The sequence below is a fragment of the Manis javanica genome, chromosome X (genome assembly GCF_040802235.1).
Source record: "Manis javanica isolate MJ-LG chromosome X, MJ_LKY, whole genome shotgun sequence".
Taxonomy (NCBI): domain Eukaryota; kingdom Metazoa; phylum Chordata; class Mammalia; order Pholidota; family Manidae; genus Manis; species Manis javanica.
The window spans coordinates 58,426,195-58,451,430 of NC_133174.1; the positions used below are offsets into that span (position 1 = coordinate 58,426,195).

General features: G+C 36.0%; 1 protein-coding gene across 1 annotated transcript in view; it reads right to left on the bottom strand.

The window, feature by feature from the left end:
* Window positions 1-25,236, bottom strand: part of TEX11 (testis expressed 11) — a 391,628-nt gene that overhangs the window by 314,773 nt on the left and 51,619 nt on the right. The window contains exons 5-8 of the mRNA XM_073227602.1: window positions 19,790-19,869; window positions 12,524-12,604; window positions 12,313-12,432; window positions 1,901-1,981 (exon numbers count right to left, since the gene is read on the bottom strand). Of these exons, the coding sequence (XP_073083703.1) occupies window positions 1,901-1,981; window positions 12,313-12,432; window positions 12,524-12,604; window positions 19,790-19,869 (362 nt within the window). The remainder of the gene's footprint in view (window positions 1-1,900; window positions 1,982-12,312; window positions 12,433-12,523; window positions 12,605-19,789; window positions 19,870-25,236) is intronic.

A 25,236-nucleotide genomic window follows, 5' to 3' on the forward strand; every position in this document is an offset into this window, starting at 1 on the left:
AGAAAATCAGATGGCCAACAGGCACATGAAAAGGTGCTCCATATCGCTAATTATCAGGGAAATGCAAATTAAAACCACAATGAAATATCACCTCCCACTGGTTTAGGATGGCCAACATCCAAAAGACAAGGAACAACAAGTGCTAGTGAGGATGCAGAGAAAGTTGGACCCCCCTACACTACTGGTGGGAATGTAAATTAGTTCAACCATTGGGGAAAGCAGTATGGAGGTTCCTCAAAAAACTAAAAAGAGAAATACATTTGACCCAGTAATTCTATTCCTAGGAATTTACCCAAAGAAAACAAGATTCCAGATTCAAAACGACATATGTACCCCTATGTTTACTGCAGCACTATTTACAATAGTCAAGATATGGAAGTAACCTAAGTGTCCACCAGTAGATGAATGAATAAAGTTGTGGTATATATACATAATGGAATATTATTCATCCATAAGAAGAAAACAAATCCGACCATTTGCAACAACATAGATCGAACTACAGGGTATTATGCTCAGTGAAATAAGTCAGGCAGACAAAGACAAGTACCAAATGATTTCCCTCATTTGTGGAGTATAACAGTGAAGCAAAACTGAAGGAACAAAACAGTAGCGGACTCACAGACTCCAGGAAGGGACTAGCGGTTACTAAAGAGGAGGGTTAGGGGAGGGTGGTTTGGGAGGTAGGGAGAAGGATTGAGGGGTATTATAATTGGCACATGGTGTGGGAGGGAATCACAGGGTAGACAGTATAGCACAGAGGAGACAAGTAGTGACTCTGTGGCATCTTACTATGCTGATGGACAGTGACTGCAATGGTGTGTGGGGTGGGACTTGCTAATATGGGTGAATGTAGTAACCACAATGCTTTTCATGTGAAACATTCATAAGAGTGGATATCAATGATACCTTAATATAAATAAATAATAATAATAATAAACAGAGCAAGTTATGTCATGTTCTATAAAATGACTAGTCTTTAATCTTCAAAACTGTCAAGGTCATGAAAGTCAAGGCAAGAGTGAGTAAGTGTTCCAGATTGAGAGAGACTATAGAATAGGTACAATCCTAGATTGAAGCCATTTTCTAATAAAGGACAGTATTGGGAAACTTGAATACGGTCTCTGTGCAAATGCTGTAAAGGATTTCTTTGTATTATTCTTCTAAATATGAAATTCCTTTAAAAAACTTTAAAGCATAGAAGAGTACTTAGCATATAACTGACAATATATAAATATTTACTGAATTAAGTTCTTCATTATAACGCATAATTTGGGGGGAAAGTATGACCAGTCTCACAAATAGGTACAATTTATAGAGCCCTAGAAACATTCTCCCCAACATCCAAATCTATCATTATTATCAATTCCCTCTGTGATAGTAATGACTAAAGTAGGCATATACACTGAAATTAGAAGAGAAAGAATGGAAAAGGGAAATAAAGTAGAAAAATATAAAAGTATCAACTACAAAATTTTGATGAGATCCAGTCTAGGAAGCAGGCTTCCTTTACCCTATCAAAACTCTCACACTTCCAGATCCTAATATAGAAAAATTCTATGGCAGTGATATGATTAAATGCTGTCAACCTTGTCAGTAGGGGAATACAGTTGTTTTCCCTCCCTTTTGCCATAGAGCATGAAACATGGAGGAAATGCTATCAAAATTGTTTAATAATAAAAGAGAAAACAAAGTAATTTTACAAAATAACACATATCACCTTTTTAAAACACCCTTTCTAGGAAAGAACAAAGGAAGCAAAATATTTCAAAAATCAGCTAAGTAAATGTAACTGACCTCAAATATAATTTCTAAAGGATTTTATGAAGTAGTTCTGATTCTTCCTAGAACTTGATGTAGCATATTTTCAAACATGGAGAATAAAGGCAGAGATTTCACTAACCATTTTGGGGAGCCTCAACAACATATCTTTACAACGCAGTACACATGTAGATGCTCTTGGAAAATCCCCTTGAGCAATTGCCTGGGAAAATGAAAAAATGTCAATAATTGGTTAAAATTAAATAACAAGTCTTTGAGTCACTTTTAACATGTTTTTAACTGGTATTGGGAAGTCTTAATTCATTTTCTAATCCTTTCAGCAACACTAGTTGAGTTAAACGAAATACCAGCTCAAAATACAGAGAAATAAGTGTTAAGGTTTGGATAAAATAAAGTTCAATGGCGGCGTGAAAGGTGAGATGGAGAACTCTTCCAAAAACCATAAATAGTATGAAAATATAGTTAATTAATACAACTAACCCTAAAACAGCAACAAGAAAGAAGGCTGAACCAGACGGCATACAGACCTCACAAACAGAGCAGACTTCAGTAAACAGGGTAATCTATGAGAGCCTTAATCCAGCAGGATCCAAGACCTTCCCCCACCCCAGCTCACCAGCAAGAGGAAGAGAAACGAAGCAGGGAGGGGGTGGAAGCTTGGGACTGCTGAACACCTAGCCTTGGGGATCTGCTTTATGAGCAGAAACCTATATTGTGTGGTGCTATGGATGTTGGGGAGTTTGGACAGGTGGAGTGCTTGAGAGACTGAGATTCCAGCCGTTTGTGGAGAACAGGATCCACATCCGACTGCTCTATGTCAGAGGAAAGGCAGGCAGTCTGAGAGGCTTCCTAGCAGAGAGAGGGCTGCTGAAGGGGTGGGGTTTGCATGGAGCTTGATGTATGGGAGAAAGGAGAGCTGGACAAGGTTGTTTGGGAGTGCTGTGCCCAGCTGGTTGGGAACTTTGAGGAGCTTCAGGTGCTCCATCCCCCTGGCTGGCTGCCCAGCTCCAAGGCCCCCCACTGTAATATGCAGCCTGCTGCACCTCCCTCCTAGCCTGCCGGCACTGGTTAGCAAACTGGCAGTCACTGTGTTGGAATCAGGCCAGCCAGAGGGAGGTCCTGCATACAACAGCTAGAGACACAAAGCATAGAGGCTTACACCTGTGTGCTTTGCCCACTGGATCTAACACTGGAGACAGGCACTGCAGACAGAATCAGGAAATGGATCTTTCCTCCCCTCAGGCACCAGGTCCGCTCCCCTACAACCCCCAACCTCACTCTAGAGGCTCAGCACCTTCAGAGACTAGAGCTTCTGGGAACTAGTTGGCACCTAAATGTCAAAAGAACATGTTTCAGACCAAAATCTCACAAACCCCAGAAAAAAGGCCAAATGAAACTGAACTCACCAATCCTCCTGATAGAGAGTTCAAAATAAAAAATCATAAAATTGATCATGGAGGTACAGAAAAATATTCAAAAACTCAGGAACGAATTTCAGGAGATTCAATCATTAAGAAATTCCACATCTGACATGAAACATACAATGGAGGGATTTAAAAGCAGATTAGATGTAGTAGAAGAGATGGCAAATGGAATAGAAATTACAGAAGAGGAATACAAAGAAGCTGAGGCACAGAGAGAAAAAAGAATCTCTAAGAATGAAAGAATATTGAGAGAACTGTGTGACCAATCCAAAAGAAACAATATTTGCATTATAGGGGTACCAGAAGAAGAAGACAGAGGAAAAAGGGATAGAAAGTGTCATTGAGGAGGTAATTGGTGAAAACTTCCCCAATCTGGGGAAGGAGATAATCTCTCAAAAATGGAGGTACACAGATCTCCCACCACAAGGGACCCAAGGAAGACAATATCAAGACATATAATAATTAAAATGGCAAAGATTAGGAATGAAGACAAACTTTTAAAAGCAGCTAGAGAGAGAAAAAAGATCACATACAAAGGAAAAACCCATCAGGCAATCATCAGACTTCTTAATAGAAACCTTACAGGCCCGAAGGGAGTGGCATAATATATTTAATGCAATGAAGCAGAAGGACCTTGAACCAAGAACACTCCACCCAGCAAGGTTATCATTTAAATTTGAAGGAGGGATTAAACAATTTCCACATAAGCAAAAGCTGAGAGAATTTACCTCCCATAAACCAACTTTACAGTGCATTTTGGAGGGACTCTTATAGATGGAAGCATTTCTAAGGCTAGATGTCACCCAAGGGATAGACAGAGTATAGAACATGATACCTAATATATAAAGAATGGAGGACAAAGAAAAAGGGGGAGAAAAAAAAGAACCTTAAGGTTGTGTTTGTAATAGCACATGAAGAGAGTTAAATTAGACTGTTAGATAGTAAGGGAATTACCCTTGAACCTTTGGTAACCACAAATCTAAAGCCAGCAATGGCAATAAGTACATACCTATCGATAATCACCCTAAATGTAAATGGTCTGAATGCACCAATCAAAAAACATAGAGTTCCTGTATGGATAAAGAAAAAAGACCAATCTATATGCTCCCTACAAGAGACTCACTTGAAACCCAAAGACATACACAGACTGAAAGTAAAGGGATGGAAAATGATATTTCATACAACTAATAGGGAGAAAAAAGCAGGAGTTGCAGTACTTATATCAGACAAAATAGACTTCAAAACAAAGAAAGTAACAAGAGACAAGGAAGGACATTACATAATGATAAAAGGGTCAGTCCAACAAGAGGATATAACTATTATGAATATCTATGCACCCAACACAGGATCACCTATGTATGTGAAACAAATACTAACAGTATTAAAGGGGGAAATAAGATGCAATGCATTCATTTTAGGAGACTTCAACACACCACTCAGTCCAAAGGACAGAACAACCAGATAGAAAATAAGTAAAGAGACAGAAGCAAAGAACATATTAGAACAGATGGACCTAATGGACATCTACAGAACACTCCATCCAAAAGCAACAGGATACACATTCTTCGCACATGCACATGGAATATTTTCAAGAATAGACCATATACTAGGCCACAAAAAGAGCCTTGGTAAATTAAAAAAGATTGAAATTGTACCAACAGGTTTCTCAGACCACAAAGGTATGAAACTGCAAATAAATTATGCAAAGAAAATGAAAAATCCCACAAACACATGGAGGCTTCACAACATGCTGCTAAATAACCAATGGATCAATGACCAAACAAAAACAGAGATCAAGCAATACATGGAGACAAATGACAAGAATAATTCAACACCATAAAATCTGTGGGATGCAGAGAAGGCTGTGCTAAGAGGGAAATATATTGCAATACACGCCTACCTCAGGAAAGAACAATTGCAGATGAACAGTCTAAACTAACAATTAATGCAACTAGAAAAGGAAGAACAAATGAGGCCAAAAGTCAAAAGAAGTAGGGACATAATAAAGATTAGAGCAGAAATAAATAAAATTGAGAAGAATAAAACAATAGAAAGAATCAATGAAAGCAGGAGCTGGTTCTTTGAGAAAATAAACAAAATAGGTAACCCCCTAGCCAGACTTATCAAGAAAAAAAGAGAGTTGACACACATAAACAATCAGAACTGAGAAAGGAGAAATCACTACAGACACCTCAGAAATACAAAGAATTATGAGAAAATACTATGAAAAATTATATGGTAACAAACTGGATAACCTAGAAGAAATGGACAACTTTCTAGAAAAATATAACTTGCAAGGCTGACCCAGGAAGAAACCTAAATATGAATAGACCAATTACCAGCAAAGAAATTGAACTGGTAATCAAAAAACTACCTAAGAACAAAATTCCTGGACCAGATGGTTTCAATTCTGAATTTTATCAAACATTTAGTGAAGACTTAATACCCATCCTCCTTAAAGGATTCCAAAAGGGAGAAGAGGAGGGAATACTCCCAAACTCATTCTATGGACCAACATCACTGTAATACCAAAACCAGGCAAAGATACCACAAAAAAAAAAATTACAGACCAATAACCCTGATGAACATAGACGTAAAAATACTCAACAAAACATTAGCAAAATGAATTCAAAAATACATCAAGAGGATCATACACCATGATCAAGTGGGATTCATCCCAGGGATGCAAAGATGGTACAACATTCGAAAATCCATCAACATCATCCACAACATCAACAAAAAGAAGGACAAAAACCACATGATCATCTCCATAGATGCTGAAGAAGCATTCAACAAAATTCAAAATCCATTCATGATAAAAAGTCTCAACAAAATGGGTAGAGAGGGCAAGTACCTCAACATAATAAAGGCCATATATGACAAACCCACAGCCAACATTATACTTAACAGTGAGAAGCTGAGAGCTTTTCCTTTAAGATCGGGAAAAAGACAAGCATGCCCACTCTCCCCACTTCTATTCAACATAGTTCTGGAGGTCCTAGCTATGGCAGACTACACAAAGAGACAAAAAGCATCCAGATATGCAAAGAAGTTAAACTGTCTCTGTTTGCAGATGACATGATATTATACATAAAAAACCCTAAAGAATCCACTCCAAAACTACTAGATCTAATATCTGAACACAGCAAAGTTGCAGGGTACAAATTAATACACAGAAATCTCTTGCATTCCTATACACTAACAATGAACTAGCAGAAAGAGAAAGCAAGAAAACAATTCCATTCACAATTACATCAAAAAGAATAAAATACCTAGGAATAAACTCAACCAAGGAAGTGAAAAACCTACACTCTGAAAACTACAAGACAATCATAAGAGAAATTAAAGAAGATACCAATAAATGGAAACACATCCCATGCTCATGGATAGGAAGAATTAATATCGTCAAAATGGCCATCCTGCCTAAAGCAATCTACAGATTCAATGCAATTCCTATCAAAATACCAACAGCATACTTTAATGAAATACAGAAAATCATTCTAAATTCATATGGAACCACAAAAGACCCCAAATAGCCATAGCAATCCTGAGAAGGAAGAATAAAGCTAGGGATTATGCTCCCCAACTTCAAGCTCTACTACAAAGCCACAGTAATCAAGACAATTTTGTACTGGCACAAGAACAGACCCACAGACCAGTGGAACAGAATAGAAAGTCTACATATTAACCCAACCATATATGGTCAATTAATATACAATAAAAGAGACATGGACATACAATGGGGAAATGACAGTGTCTTCAACAACTGGTGTTGGCAAAACTGGACAGCTACATGCAAGAGAATGAAACTGAATATTGTTTAACCCCATACACAAAAGTAAACTTGAAATGGATCAAAGACCTGAATGTAAGTCATAAAACCATAAAACTCTTAGAAGACAACATAGTCAAAAATCTCCTGAATATTAGCATGAGCAACTTCTTCCTGAACGCATCTCCTCAAGCAAGGGAAACAAAAGCAAAAATGAACACATGGGACTACATCAAACTAAAAAGTTCATATGTGGCAAAGGACACCATCAACAGAACGAAAGGGCATCATATAGTATGGGAGAATATATTTGTAAATGACATATCTGACAAGGGGTTAACATCCAAAATATATAGAACTCACACACCTCGACATCCAAAAAGCAAATAACCCAGTTAAAAAATGGGCAGAGGCTATGAAGAAACAATTCTCCAAAGAAGAAATTCAGATGGCCAACAGACATATGAAAAGATTCTCCACATCACTAATCATCAGGGAAATGCAAATTAAAACCACAAAGAGATATCAACTCATACCAGTAAGGATGGCCAGCATCGAAAAGACTAAGAAAAACAAATGCTGGCAAGGATGCGAAGAAAGGGGAACCCTCCTACTCTGCTGGTGGGAATGTAAGCTAGTTCAACCATTGTGGAAAGCAATACGGAGGTTCCTCAAAAAACTGAAAATTGAAATACCATTTGACCCGGGAATTCCACTCCTTGGAATTTACCCAAAGAATACAACTTCTCAGACTCAAAAAGACATATGCACCCCTATGTTTATCACAGCACTATTTACAATAGCCAAGATATGGAAGCAACCTCAGTGTCCATCAGTAGATGAATGGATGAATAAGATGTGGTACATATACACAATGGAATACTATTCAGCCATAAGAAAGAAACAAATCCTACCATTTGCAACAACATGGATGGAGCTAGAGGGTATTATGTTCCATGAAATAAGCCAGGCAGAAAAAGACAAATGCCAAATGATTTCCCTCATTTGTGGAGTATAACAACGAAGCAAAACTGAAGGAACAAAATAGCAGCAGACTCAGACTACAAGAAAGGACTGGTGGTTATCAAAGGGGAGGGGTGTGGGAGGGCGGGTTGGGAGGGAGGGAGATGTGAATTGTGGGGAATCATGTTTAGTTCACATGGTGTGGGTGGTCACAGGGAAAACGGTGTAGCACAGAGAAGGCAAAAAGTAAATCTGTGGCATCTTTCTACACTGATCGACAGTGACTATTTTGGCATATGGGTGGGGACTTGATAATATGGGTAAATGTAGTAACCACATTGTTTTTTCATGTGAAACCTTCATAAGAGTGTATATCAGTAATATCTTAATAAAAAATTAAAGTAGTTCAACCATTATCCATATTATTAAATCCTCTCCCCCACTAGTGCAATTACTACCCATCAACATAGAAGGATGTTGCAGAATCATTGACTATATTCTCCATGCTGCAATACTATCCCCACAACCAACTTACATTATGATGAAGAATTTTTGTGCCCCTGTATCCCCTTCTCCCTCCCCAGCTACCCATCCCAACCTCTCCCCCATGGTAACCACTAGTCACTTCTCAGTGTCTGTGAGTCGAGTGTTGTTTTGTTCCTTCTGTTTTGCTTTGTTTTTATATTCCACAAATGAATGAAATTATATGGTATTTGTCTTTCTCCAGCTGGCTTATTTCACTGAGCATAATACCCTCTAGATGTATCCGTCTTGTTGCAAATGGCAGGATTTCTTTCCTTTTTATGTATAATGCACTATAATTATACAAGATATTACCACTGAGGAAAACTGGGTGAAAGGTACACCAGAATTCTCTTTACTATTTTTGCAACTTCCTGTGAGTCTGTAATTATTTCAAAATAAAAAGTTTTAAAAATCACATTAGCTAATCACCAAAAATTTCCTCAGAAAAGTCTAAGTATCTGGAAGCTGTCAAGCTCATGGTGAAGGTACAAGTTTTCCAAAATTCTAATTTTTACTTGAAAGCTTAAATGTTGTTGCTAGCAACAGATATTGTCAGCTGCCTTCCTGAAATCACATCCTTACATTCTTACTTCATTCACTTTAAGGAAAATGTCTGCTAAATATCCAAGTGTGAATAACAAGTTTATCTATCTGTCATTCTTTCCAGTAAAAATGGTGTTCCGTGAAAACAGAAGTAGCTCATCCAGCTCACAAGTCAATCACAAAAGGGCCTTTCCTCAAGACAACCATCATACTTCCATATGCAGCAGAAGTGCTCTACAGGTACTTGTCTTTTCATTACATAGAATATTAAAATGATACATATTCAAGGGTCATGGCTTAATAAAGTTTAATCATTTTTATTGTTTCACCAAGGGCATTTTTCAGAAAACCAGCATTATACTCACTGCCAAGTGTGTAGCAGTGAAGAATATAATGACTATTAGTAACAGGTGTGCCACTGTCTTGATTCACATTAAATGCCAGCAGTTTACCCACCATTGTTTTTGCACCACCAGTACAAATGCCAACATAGTGAAAAAGGCAAATGTCTTAGAATCATTGTGAAAATAGTTCTCACAATATTATCTCACAATATCACAATCTGTCACCTCATAGACCCCCCACCACACTAACTTCTTCCACTGCTTCACCATCCACTCAGCCCTTAAACTCCTATAGTCTGTCTTCTACTTTTACCTTACTCGTAAAAACAGACTTACCATCTTGCAACAAAGCTATTCCACTGTTGGACTACTATCACTGATAAAAGTTTATTCTTTACATTGAGTCAAAACCTGCTTCCTATAATTTCTATCCATTGGTCCTAGTCCTATTCTGTGGAGTTTAATTCTTCTTTTATATGATAGTCCTTAAAGTCTTCAAAGAGAGCAATAGCTTCTACTGTCTTCCTTTTTTCCTGCCAGACACCTGTATATTCTCCAAATATTTTTCACATATTTTCCACACTATTTCAGTGACTTTAAAGTGTGATTCCTAGACTGATCATACAAGATGCAAATTAACTATTGCAGAATGCCTACCCATATCTTGGCACTATACATATATATATTAAAATAGCCTAAGATTGCACTAGCTTTTTTTGGAGCTACGTCACATGATTGATTTAAGCTTGGATTTGTGGATGTTTAAACACATAGGTTTTTTTCACATTAACTACGATCAAGCCAAATGTACCTGTCACAGTGTACTATATACACAGTTGATCTCTCAAATGGGATTTTTATAGGCGCAGAAAGATTGAGTGAAAGCCCAAGGTAATAGAATGAGTTTGGTAGAAAAGTTAACATGTATGATCAAGAACTACTAGACTTCACATTAATTTTTTAATAGTTGCTTTAAAGTAACCCACAAAAGATATTAATATTAAAAGGCAAGAAAAAATTACCAACAGGGCGTTCTCTTTTATATAGTCAACCTAATTTTTAGGGTAGGGAGCATTAGACTCAAAGTCAGAAAATCTTGGTTCTGGTGTTAGATCTGCAACTAACTCGCATTCTCTCTCTAAACCTCAGTTTCATAATTTAAAAAATAAGAAGGAATTAAATAAAAATTAAATTAATAGGACAACATCCTATATTCAGGAATCAGAACACTTAATACTATTATTAAGATAGAAATACTCTTCAAATTGACCTACATATTCAACACTATTTCGATCAAAATCCCAGCTGGCTTCATTGTGTAGATTGACAAGCTAAAATTTGACCTACATATTCAACACTATTTCGATCAAAATCCCAGCTGGCTTCATTGTGTAGATTGACAAGCTAATCCTAAAATTCATATGGAAATGCAAGAAACCCAGAATAGTCAAAATAATCTTGAAAAATAACAAAGTTGGAAGACTCACACTTTATGATTTCAAAACTTACTACATAGCTACTTAACCAAGGCAGTGTAGTATTGGCATAGGACAAACCTAAATCAATGGAACAGAATTAAGAGTCTAGAAATAAACCTTCACATTTATGATTAACTGATTTTTTACAAGAGTGCCAAGACCACTCAGTGGGGAAAGAAGAGTCTTTTTAACAAATGACACCAGGACAACTCAATAGTCACATGCAAAATAATTAAGCTGGACCTCCACCTCATGCTATACCCAAAAATTAACTTGAACTGGATAATAGACCTAAGTACAAGTACTAAAACTATAGACACTTAGATATGGATACACTGGGACCCTCATACACTACTAATGGGAGTGTAAAATGGTACAGCCACTACAGAAAATCCTAGCAGTTTCACAACAATGTTTAAAAGGTTAAATAAATATAGTTATGGTATTACTTAGCAATTCTATTCCTAGGTATATATCCTAGAGAAATAAAATACATACATGCACAAAAATCTGTACATTAATACTCACAATAGAAGTATTCATAATAACCCAAAGTTGGAAACAATGCAAATGTTTATCAATGAATTAATAGATAAACAAAATGTATATCTAAACAGTGGGACATTTGGTTATAAAAAGATAAAGTACTAATACATGCTACTATAATATGGATGAACCTTGGAAACATGCTAAGTGAAAGAAGCTAGTCAAAATTAATCACTTATTATATGGTGCATTTATATGAAATATCGAGAATAGGTAGATTAGTGATTGCCAGGGCTGGGGTCAGGAGGAATGGGAAGTGACTGTTAACAGGTAGGGGGTTTCTTTATGCAGTGATAAAAAATTTTTAAACTTAGATTGTGGTAAAGGTTGCACAATTCTGTGAGTATACTAAAACCACTGAGTTGTTCATTTTAAATGTGTGAATACTATATTCATATGCAATATTAATTATATCTCAATAAAGATGTTAAAAAAATAAGGATTATACTAGACAATTTTTAAGGTCTCTTTCATTTCTAGAATTACATAATTACAGAAAGAAAACTCATCATGGCTTACACTTTGTCAACTGAACTGAATACCTAACTGCATTGTGACAAAAGGAAGAAACCCACAAGCCAAACAAAGGTAAAGTACAACTTTGAACACTGATAGCAACAGACTTATAGAAAACAACAGCAAACGACCCAGAACAATTGCAAATGAGAAGGCTCTTTTCAGGCACATATTTTATGCAGACTGTAAATGTAAGAGAGTCACAAACAGAATATAGGTGTTTCAAGCAGAGGCTACTGCCAGGAGTAAATGACAGACATTACATGCAATAGTTGAAAATGATGTTTGGTTATATATTATTAGTCTTTCCAACCTCATCCATCTCCCACATAGATACCAATCACCATCAATAATATTACCTTCAGATATAAAAGTTTTTTTAAAAGATCAAATATAATATCCTATAAAAGGCCAATACCTACCGACTCTGCTTGGTAAGAAAGCACTTTGAGAAGGTCCCTCTCCACAACTATCTTCTGCATAGTCGCATAGGCTTCAGTGGAGCAACTCTGCATTAATCGGACGTATAATTGCTCCAGACCCTGGAAAATAAAACCACAGTACAATGTAATGATGCAAATAACCACAATTGTTACTAATAATTACCACAGCTAAAAATCAGTGGTAACTTACAGCCATGGCAGCTTGAAAAAATTCATCAGCGATCACAGCATTTCCAACTTCCACCCATCCTTTTCCTGTTTTCATATTCATCTGAAAGAGAGAAGTTAGAAAATAATTTTTAAAACTTCACACCTCCTCCAAACTGGTTAAGGAGGATACTGGAGAAAATATTTAATCTTTGTCCATATTCAAAAGTGTAATCCACAGAAAACAAAAAAGTAACAGTCAGGCTTTATTAGAATCATGTCTTCTTTGAACTCCATAATTTAAGAGAAATGGTCTTAAAAGCAACACTAAAAAATTAATTAACTTGAAAACACATCTTCTACAAAAATATTAAAACAAAACATTGGGATAATTTAGATAGGAATGGAAAGTTCTGAAAAATTAATGTTTCACATACTTGAATGGTATATGCTAAACATTGTAAGTCAACATACCTGGGTTCCAGTCTTTAATTACACCTCTAATAAAATTTTTGTTAATCCAAAAAATGTTTATTAAGTATCCTTTACCTGCTAGGCACCCTGAAGAAGCTCATGACATTGTATATGACAGACATCTAAATAAACAGGTGATATGGAACATGGACAAATGTTATGGAAGCCAACAAGGGCTGAATCAAGACAGAGGATTCAGCACACATTACACCCACTCATTCTATTATAAATCCCTAAAAATGATGTGTATATATATATATATATATATATATATATATATATATATATAACACATACATATATAACACAGTATGAAAACTATATTCATATGCAATATTATAAATACACTATAAACTTTACTATAAATTTCATATACTAGAAATGTTATAAATCTCTAGAAATATTAGAAATACATACATATTTTCCTCATTCAATAAAAAGTCCTGCAAAATAAGAGGCATTTTCAGTTGACCTGAAATTATAAGCAACTTCTGAAAAATAGACATCAAATGTGAGGAGGCAAAAAAGGCAAAATGTAGAAATATTCTAGATGTGACCAGTATCAGGCAGTTGGCTGCCCCCTACTAGGGAATTATCTTTCCCCCTCCTCCCTAGGAAGGAACAGTGAGTACAATCACTTAGGCTGGAGAAAAATAGATTTACAGGTGGCTGACAACACAGGTCTGCAAAACATCCAGTTCTACCTCTGCATGTTACTTAATTCAAGTTATAGTAAACAGGGTGACACAGTGTTTACAGAAGACTATCAAGGACTCTCAAATCAAATATGAACAAAAATCACCAAACAACTGAGGGAAACCAATACCATGAAAGGACATCACATGCAACAATCAAAAGAATACCTGAGAAAATAGAATTAAGAGATCTAGCAGATGGAAACAAAAGAGAAATACCACTACTATTCAAAGAATTAAATTGTAGTCACAACTAGTAAAATACTCCTTTCAGTTTTCATTCTTCAAAATCAACAAAGCCAGAAATGCAAATGTTAGAGGAAGCAGAAGTTGGAAAGGTAAAGGTGAGGAAAGGTAGAGAGAATGGTAAATACTAATATCCTCACAGAGTGAAAAGTAAAGATATATCATCCATAATTGATGAAGAAATAAAAATTAACAAAGTTATTTAAAGTTCTGAAAAGAGCCATCAGATAAAATCAAAATAGTATAACTCACACAAACTGAAAAGGGGAGAAGGGGAATGTAATATGAAATAAATTTTCATCTATCATAGCATAAAAATTAGATCATATGTAGAACTGATAAATCAAAATTTAATTATTATTATTATGGGCTGAATTGTGTGCCATGCCCCCCCAAAATTCATATGTAGAAGCCTTAACTCCGGTATTTCAGAATGTGACTGTATTTGAAGATAAGGTCTTTAAAAAGGTGGTGAATTTAAAATGAGTGTGGGCCCTAATCCAAATGAGTGGTGTCCATGTAAGACAAAATAGGGATACACAAAAGGACACCAGGGATATGCACACACAGAGGAAAGGCCATGAGGACACAGGAAGAAGGAAGCCATCTACAAGTCAAGGAGAGAGGCCGGAGAAGAAAGTATAAACATACCAACACCTTGATCTCAGACATCTAGCATCCAGAATTTTGAGAAAATTAATTTCTAATATTTTGGCTACCCAGCTATGCAGCAGTTTGTTATGGCAGCCCTAGCAAATTAATACTGTGATACAAGCAAATGATTAAGACACATGGAGGTGGTCAAGTGCGATTCATCTCAGGGATGCAAGGATGCTACAACATTCGAAAATCCATCAACATCATCCACCACATCAACAAAAAAAAGGACAAAAACCACATGATCATCTCCATAGATGCTGAAAAAGCATTCAACAAAATTCAACATCCATTCATGATAAAAACTCTCAACAAAATGGGTATAAAGAGCAAGTACCTCAAATTAATAAAGGCCATATATGACACACCTACACCCAACATCATACTTAACAATGAGATGCTGAAAGCTTTTCAACTAAGATCTGGAACAAGAAAGGGATGCCCAGTCTCCCCACTATTATTCAACATAGTACTGGAGGTCCTAGCCATGGCAATCAGACAAAAAAAAGAAATACAAGGCATCCAGATTGGCAAGGAAGAAGTCAAACTGTCACTGTTTGCAGATGACATGATATTGTACATAAAAAACCCTAAAGACTCCACTCCAAAACTCCTAGAACTAATATCGGAATTCAGCAAAGTGGCAGGGATACAAAATTAATACACAGAAATCTGTGGTTTTCCTATACACTAACGATGAACTAACAGAAAGAGAAATCAGGAAAACAATTCCATTCACAATTGCATCAAAAAGAATAAATACCTGGGAATAAACCTAACCAAGGAAGAGAAAGACCTATACCCTGAAAACTACAAGACACTCTTAAGAGAAATTAAAGAGGACACTAACAAATGGAAACTCATCCCATGCTCTTGGCTAGAAAGAACTAATATTGTCAAAATGGTCATCCTGCCTAAAGTAATCTACAGATTCAATGCAATCCCTATCAAAATACCAACAACATTCTTCAATGAACTGGAACAAATAGTTTTAAAATTCATATGGAACCACAAAAGACCCTGAAGAGCCAAAGCAATCCTGAGAAGGAAGAATAAAGCAGGGGGGAATCTCACTTACCAACTTCAAGCTCTACTACAAAGCCACAGTAATCAAGACAATTTGGTACTGGCACAAGAACAGACCCACAGACCAGTGGAAAAGAATAGAAAGTCCAGATAATAACCCAAACATATATGGTGAATTAATATACAATAAAGGAGACACAGATATACAATGGGAAATGACAGCCTCTTCAAAGGCTGGTGTTGGCAAAACTGGAGAGCTACATGTAAGAGATTGAAACCAGATCATTGTCTAACCCCATATAAAAAGTAAATTCAAAATGGATCAAACACATGAATGTAAGTCATGAAACCATAAAACTCTTAGAAAGAAACAGGCAAAAATCTCTTGGACATAAACATAAGCAACTTCTTCATAAACATATCTCCCCGGGCAAGAGAAACGAAGGCAAAAATGAACAAGTGGGACTATATCAAGCTAAAAAGCTTCTGTACAGCAAAGGACACCATCAATAGAACAAAAAGGTACCCTACAGTATGGGAGAATATATTCATAAATGACAGATCCGATAAAGGGTTGGCATCCAAAATGTATAGAGTTTACGCACCTTACCAAACAAAAAGCAAATAATCCAATTAAAAAATGGGCACAGGAGCTGAACAGACAATTCTTCAAAGAAGAAATTCAGATGGTCAACAGGCACATGAAAAGATGCTCCACATCACTAATCATCAGATAAATGCAAATTAAAACCACAATCAGATACCACCTCACACCAGTTAGGATGGCCAACATCCAAAAGACAAACAACAAGAACTGTTGGTGAGGATGTGGAGAAAGGGGAACCCTCCTACACTGCTGGTGGGAATGTAAATTAGTTCAACCATTGTGGAAAGCAGTATGGAGGTTCGTCAGAATGCTCAAAACAGAAATACCATTTGACCCAGGAATTCCACTCCTAGGAATTTACCCTAAGAATGCAGGAGCCCAGTTTGAATAAGACAGATGCACCCCTATGTTTATCACAGCACTATTTACTATAGCCAAGAAATGGAAGCAACCTAAGTGTCTATCAGTAGATGAATGAATAAAGAAGATATGGTACGTATACACAATGCAGTATTATTCAGCCATAAGAAGAAAACAAATCCTACCATTTGCAACATGGATGGAGCTAGAGGGTATTATGCTCAGTGAAATAAGCTAGGTGGAAAAAGACAAGTATCAAATGATTGCACTCATCTGTGGAGTATAAGAACAAAGAAAAAAACTGAAGGAACAAAACAGCAGCAGACTCACAGAACCCAAAAATGGACTAACAGTTACCAAAGGGAAAGGGTTTGGAGAGGATGGGTGGGAAAGGAGGGATAAGGGGGGAAAAAAGGGTCATTATGATTAGCCGACATAATGTAGGAGGCGCCATGGGGAGGGCTGTACAACACAGAGAAGACAAGTAGTGATTCTATAGCATCTTACTACACTGATGGACAGTGACTGTAATGGGGTATGTGGGGTGGGACTTGATGATGGGGGGAGTCTAGTAAACATAATATTGTTCATGTAATTGTAGATTAATGATACCAAAATAAAGAAAAAGTTTTTTAAGATACATGGAGGTAACCATGAGAAGTGAAAACAAAAATGGACAATAGCCTTAAAATATAAACACATAGGTACAAGGCAATTCAATGCAGCACCCAAATGTCCAACAAAAGGGGCTGGTTGAAAATAATAAGGTACATGCACCAACTAAATAGTATGTAGCCATTTAAAAACTTAGGATCTCTATATACTGCTATGAAGGGATCTCTAGGATACAGTGTTAAATGGGATAAAAGATAGGTGGGAAAAAAATATATGGAATGCTACCATTAATCTAAGAACCCTGAGGTGGGGAAAGATATATATACCTATTTGTCTATATTTAAAAACCAAAAGGATAAATAGTAAAATAAAATAGTGATCTATAGGGAAGGAACAGTGTTGAATAGACAAGCTAGATTTATCTGAATATATTTCCTTTTGTAGATTTGATTTCAGAACCATGTAAATATTTTACATTATAAAACAAAATTCAGTCAAAACAGGGAGAGAAAGCAATCACTAAAAAAGAAAACCACACAAATAGAAACAAATGAACCTATGTGTCAAGTCAGTAGCCTAACCACAGAGAAAGGAATTATTCCAAGTAATTTTAAAACAATATTTTAATATAAAAACAATATTTTCACTGTATATACCTAGTGGGTTACATCATAAGAATAAAAGAAGTGCAAAAAATTATTAAACTGTTTTTATAAATCATTCTTAGTAATAATATTGATATTGCCATATTCCAAAACTGTTATGAATATTCATTTTTAGGACAAAACAGTTATTTATTATATTAATGTTGTTAGGCACTAAGACAGTACCAGAGAAAGAAGATACAAATGTAAAATTAAGAAGCTAAATAAAACCCTGTCATCCTAAATATCAACTGGAAATATCAGTATGAATTTATTATATATGTTCTCTTTTAAAAATGAAGAATTTCATAGCTCTGTCCACTAAAAAGTTCTAGAAACAATGACCAATGCAATAGCAGTGAGCACTTCTAATGTTCAGATTGTGGTTTCTAAGTAACATTGTCCACTAAAAGAAAACAGGGCTCCTTAGAGGAATGGCTGCATCCAGGTCTAGGGCAGAAACTATACAAGGTGAGCCTGGATATCTTGTCATTTAAGAAGTCAAATAAAGCTATTAAAGACTACTAGGGTGTTGTAATTTTAAAACAATATTTTGTTTTAAAAAGGACTCAGAATGACCTAAAAGAGGCTCCTTTTAGCCCAAGATAGGACATTGTGTTCCAATAAGAAAAATAACTACACTGGATAGAAATTCATTAAATTTGTTAAAATCCATGAGTTCACAACAATACTTTTTAAAAAAATCTACTTAGTCATCATTTAAGAAGTTAGAGAACCAATTCATTTTTCCAAAAACTGCTAAATACAGGAAAGAATCAAGACTTTCTTACAAAAGTATACTTCAGGGTGACCAAATAGTTGGTGAGGGAAGTTTCTATCTATTCCACTTAATAAACAAAGAAGGAATACAGAATTAGAATATGCAAACACCTCCAGAAATACTGGATCTAGGGACAATAATCATCAAGGTCACTAATACAACAGAAAGGAGACAAGCAGACATTAGTGCTTCCTGATGGAAATACACCATACTGCCTGTGAACCATACTTGATGAAACAAAACCTGAATCGGATCAAGCTTCTAAATCTAACAGTTTACAGGAAAAACAGGAGACAGAAGACTATATTAAATGACACCACAAGGATAGAGTCATCAGAATCCAGAATTTAGGCAACTCTACAGGACAACCAACCTGGTTTCTTCAACAAATAAATTTGTTCAACAGATTTTTTTTAAAAAGGAAGGGAAAACATGTAGATTGAAAGACACACTTACAAAATATGAGGTGTGGATTTTCTTTAACCCTGATTCTAAGACACCAACTAGAGAGAAAAAGAGGCCAGGTAGATGGTGCAGGGTTAGGGGGAGACTGTATATTTGATCATTTTAGAAAATCTTTGTTAAATTTTATAAGGTGTGATAACAAGTATTGGGTTTTGTTTGAATAAAAGCGATACCTTGTCATTTAGAGACACATGCTGAAATATTTATGGGCAAAATGACACATTTTGGATTCATTTCAAAATAATCCATGGAGCCAGGGGTTTGCTGTTGGAGGAGATATAGAGAAAACAAAAGTGGTCATGAGTTGATGACTAACCTAGCTGAGTGATGAGTAAATGGGGGAATCATTTTACTATCTTATCAATTTTGTGTGTTCATTTGAGCTTTTCAATAAAATATTGTTTTAAAACACTGGAAAAAATATTTTGCTCTCAAAAAAAATATATTTGCCTCTGGGGAGAAAGATGGGGGTATGGAGGGATGGAGCAGAGAGCTATTACTTTTTATTACTTTCATTACTTTCCATAAATACTGAGTTGTAACTTCAATATTTAATCCACTGAATCATGGCAGTAACTATAGTACTGCTGAACACTTTAATTGTAGGAGACATAATTATCAATAAAGGAACATGGATATAGCACTGTAAGATATGACCCTTTTCTGGGTTTACACTAACTTCAACCATCTTAGTGGGAGTAATGACTATCCCAATTCATCTCACTTACTTAGGACTTACCAAAATGTGTCTTTTAATAAATTCTTCTGAAGCAGCTGAGCCTTCACACATACACACCAACTTGCAAGCAACATGCTGTACTGGAAAACAGTAATTAGACACCCATAAACACAAAACATTCATTTACTTTTTATATACACCTATAAAGAGTGAAGTAAAACCAGTTTTGCTGTTAAAAATAAGAATTTTAAAGGCTTTAAAAAATCAGTTATCAAAAGTAAATGATCTGATGCCCATCAATAGTTGAATGGATAAAATGATGTGGTACATATACACAACAGAATACTATTCAACCATAAACAAAAAGAAAGAAAGAAATCCTGCCATCTGACCATCTGGATAGATCTAGAGGGTATGATGCTAAGTGAAATAACCTAGGCAGATAAAAACAAATACTGTGTGATTTCACTTATTTGTGTAATCTAAAAACAAACCAAAACAAAATGAATAAAAATAGCAGTAGACTCATAGACACTGAGAAGTGACTGCTGGTTACCATGGGGGAGGGGGAGGGTGGGTGGGAAAGGGGATTAAAGGGCACTGTAGTTAACAATCACATTATAAGTTGGTCATGAAGATGGTAGTGCAGCATGGAGAATATAGCCAATGATTCTGTAACATCTTCCTATGTTGATGGATAGTAATTGCACTAGGGGGGGAAGTATTTAATAATATGGGTAACTGTTGAACCATTGTGTTTGTATACTTGAAACTAATATAAGATTGTACATCAAGGGTACTTCAATTTTTAAAAATGGAAAAAAAGCCAATATGGAGTAAGTAATTTCAAGGATACTATTCTAAAATCAAAGAAAGGGGGGGAAAAGTAAAGGACCTGAAAATTATCAAGTGAATCATTTGTTTAATGCTTCAGTCAGATACTTAATTTTTAAATTTTAATTTCTGCAGGCCTTAAATCCCAAAGACTCACTGAAGATATATGGTTCCATGTGATGCTTTTGCATGTACCATGCTGGCAGCAAAATAACTCTAAAAAATTGTAACCTAAAGCTATTCAACATCTAACAAAATTTCTGAACATCAGAGAAGTTTTAAATTATTCTCCTAAAATGTGAGACTTTCTAAATATATGCTGGAGACGATGTAAAAGTACTTGAACTATAGCTTAGAAAATGCAGGTATCTTCATTATACAGTTTATTTCCCCTGAAAATCAGAAAGTTTGCATGAGTGTGACCTCTTTATTTGTGTAGTTTCTTTTTTTTAAGGTATGATTGATATACTCTTATGAAGCTTTCACATGAAAAAACCATGTGGTTACTACATGTACCCATATTATCAAGTATGCACCCATTCCCCAATGCAGTCACTGTCAGTCAGTGCAGCAAGGTGCCACAGATTCACTATGTGCCTTCTCTGTGCTACACTGTTCTACCGGTGACCCCCCATACCATGTGTACTAAACATAATACCCCCCATCCCCTTCTTCCTCCCCACCCACCCACCGGCCCTCCCACACACATCCCCTTTGGTAACCACTAGTTCATTCTTGGAGTCTCTGAGTCTGCTGCCATTTTGTTCCTTCACTTTCGCTTCATTGTTATACTCCACAAATGAGGGAATTCATTTGTCATTTGTCTTTCTCTGCCTGGCATATTTCACTGAGCATAATGTCCTCCAGCTCCATACATTGTTGCATATGGTAGGATTTGTTTCTTTCTTATGGCTGAAGAGTATTCCATTGTAAATACGTACCACATCTTTATCCTTTCATCTACTGATGGACACTTAGGTTGCTTCCATATCTTGGCTATTGTAAAAAGTGCTGCAATAAACATAGGGGTGCATATGTCTTTGTGAATCTGAGAAGTTGTATTCTTTGGGTAAATTCCAAGGAGTGGGATTCCTGGGTCAAATGGTATTTCTGTTTTGAGTTTTTTGAGGAACCTCCATATTGCTTTCCACAATGGTTGAACTAGCTTACATTCCCACCAGCAGTGTAGGAGGGTTCCCCTTTCTCCACATCCTCACCAGCATTTGTAGTTCTTAGTCTTTTGGGTGGTGGCAGTCCTTACTGGTGTGAAGTGATACCTCATTGTGGTTTTAATTTGCATTTCCCTGATGATTAGTGATGTGGAGAATCTTTTCATGTCTCTGTTGGCCATCTGAATTTCTTCTTTGGAGAAGTGTCTCTTCATATTTTCTGCCCATTTGTTAATCGGGTTATTTGCTTTTTGGCTGTTGAGGTGTGTAAGTTCTTTATATATTTTGGGTGTTAACCCCTTGTTGGATATGTTACTTACACATATATTCTCTCATACTGTAGGATGCCTTTTTGTTCTGTTGATGATGCCCTTTGCCATACAGAAACTTTTTAGTTTGATGTAGTCCCATCAGTTCATTTTTGCTTTTGTTTCCCTTGATTGAGGAGATGCGTTCAGGAAGAAGTTGTTCATGATTATATTCAGGAGATGTTTGCCAGCGTTGTCTTCTAAGAGTTTTATAGTTTCATGACTTACATTCAAGACTTTAATCCATTTGGAGTTTACTTTTCTGTAAGGGGTTAAACAATAATCCAGTTTCATTCTCTTGCATACAGCTGTCCAGTTTTGCCAACATCAACTGTAGAAGAGGCTGTCATTTCCCCATTGTATGTCCATGGCTCCTTTACCATATATTAGTTCAACATATATGGTTGGGCTCATATCAGGGCTCTCTAGTCTGTTCCATTGGTATATGGGTCTGTTCTTGTGCCAGTACCAAATTGTCTTGATTACTGTAGCTTTGTAGGAGAGCTTTAAGTTGGGGAGTGTAATTCTGCCTGCTTTATTCTTCCTTCTCAGGATTGCTTTGGCTATTCGAAGTCTTTTGTGGTTCCATATGAATTTTAGGATTATTTTCTCTAGTTCGTTGAAGAATGCTATTGGTATTTTGATAGGAATTGCATTGAATCTATAGATTGCTTTAGGCAGGATGGCCATTTTGACAATATAAATTCTTCCTATCCATAAGCATGGGATGTGTTTCCATTTATTGGTATATTCTTTAATTTCTCTCTTGAGTGCCTTGTAGTTTTCAGAGAGCAGGTCTTTCATTTCTTTGGTTAGGTTTATTTGTAGGTATTTTTTCCTTTTTGATGCAACTGTGAATGGAATTGTTTTCTGGATGTCTCCCTCTGCTAGTTCATTGTTAGTGTATAGGAATACCACAGATTTCTGTGTATTAATTTTGCATCCTGGAACTTTGCTGAATTCAGGTATCAGATCTAGCAGTTTTGGAGTAGATTCTTTAGGGTTTTTTATGTACAATATCATGTCATCTGCAAACAGAGACAGCTTAACTTCTTCCTTGCAAATCTGGATGCCTTTTATTTCTTTGTGTTGTCTGATAGCTGTGGCTAGGACCTCCAGTACTATGTTGAATAGAAGTGCAGGAAGTGGGCATCCTTGTCTTGCTCCCAATCTTAAAGGAAAAGCTTTCAGCTTCTCGCTGTCAAGTATAATGTTGGGTGTGGGTCTGTCATATATGGCCTTTATTATGTTGAGGTACTTGCCCTTTCTACCCATTTTGCTGAGAGTTTTCATCATGAATGGATGTTGTATTTTGTCAAATGCTTTCTCAGCATCTATGGAGATGATCATGTGGTTTTTCTCCATTTTGTTCATGTGGTGGATGATGTTGATGGATTTTCGAATATTGTACCATCCTTGCATCCCTGGAATAAATTCTACTTGATCATGATGGATGATTTTTTAAATTTATTTTTGAATTTGGTTTGCTAATCTTTTGTTGAGTATTTTTGCATCTATGTTCATCAGGGATATTGGTCAGTAATTTTCTTTTTTTGTGGGGTCTTTGCCTGGTTTTGGTATTAGAGTGATGCTGGCATCATAGAATGAGTTTGGAAATATTCCTTCCTCTTTTATTTTTTGGAAAATGTTAAGGAGGATGGGTATTAGGTCTGAACTATATGTTTGATAAAGTTCACCCATGAAGCCTTCTGGTCCGGGGTTTTTCATCTTAGGTAGTTTTTTGATTACCAATTCAATTTCATTGCTGGTAATTGGTCTGTTCAGATTTTCTGTTTCTTCCTTGGTCAGCCTTGGAAGGTTGTATTTTTCTAGAAAGTTCTCCATTTCTTCTAGGTTTTCCACTTTGTTAGCATACAATTTTTCATAGTATTCTCTAATAATTCTTTGTATTTCTGTGGTGTCCGTGGTGATTTTTCCTTTCTCATTTCTGATTCTGTTTATGTGTGTAGACTCTTTTTTTCCTTGATTAGTCTGGCTACGGATTTATCTATTTTGTTTATTTTCTCAAATAACTAGCTCTTGCTTTCATTGATTCTTTCTATTGTTTTATTCTTCTCGATTTTATTTATATCTACTCTAATCTTTATTATGTCCCTCCTTCTACTGACTTTGGGCCTCGTTTGTTCTTCTTTTTCCAGTTTCATTAATTGTGAGTTTAGACTGCTCATATGGGATTGTTCTTCTTTCCTGAGGTAGGCCTGTATTGCAATACACTTTCCTTTAGCACAGCCTTCATTGCATCCCAAAGATTTTGCAGTGATGAACTATTGTCATTTGTCTCCATATATCGCTTTATCTCTGTTTTTATTTGGTCATTGATAAATTGGTTATTGATTATTTAGGAGCATGTTGTGAAGCCTCCATGTGTTTGCAGGATTTTTCATTTTCTTTGCATAACTTATTTTGATTTTCATACCTTTGTGGTCTGAGAAACCGGTTGGTACAATTTCAATCTTTTTGAATTTACTGATGCTCTTTTAGTGGCCTAGTATATGATCTATTCTTGAAAATGTTCCATGTGCACTTGAGAAGAATGTGTATTCTGCTGCTCTTAGGTGTAGAGTTCTGTACATGTCTGTTATGTCCATCTGTTCTAATGTGTTGTTCATTGGCTCTATGTCCTTACTTATTTTCTGCCTGGTTGATCTGTCCTTCAGAGTGAGTGGAGTATTGAAGTCTCCTAGAATGAATGCATTACATTCTATTTGCCCTTTAATTCTGTTAGTATTTGTTTCACATATGTAGGTGCTCCTCTGTTGGTCGCATAGAAGTTTATAATGGTTATATCTTCTTGTTGGATTAACCCCTTTATCATTATGTAATGTCCTTCTTTGTCTCTTTTGACTTTCTTTGTTTTGAAGTCTATTTTGTCTGATACAAATACTGCAACTCCTGCTTTTTTATCCCTATTAGCTGCATGAAATATCTTTTTCCATCCCTTCACTTTTAGTCTGTATATGTCTTTGAGTTTAAAGTGAGTCTCTTGTAGGCAGCATATACATGGGTCTTGTTTTTTTATCCATTCAGTGACTCTATATCTTTTGATTGGTGCATTCAGTCCATTTACATTTAGGGTGATTATCGATAGGTATGTACGTATTGCCATTGCAGGCTTTAGATTTGTGGCTACCAAAGGTTCAAGGTTACCTTTTTTACTATCTAGGAGTCTAACTTA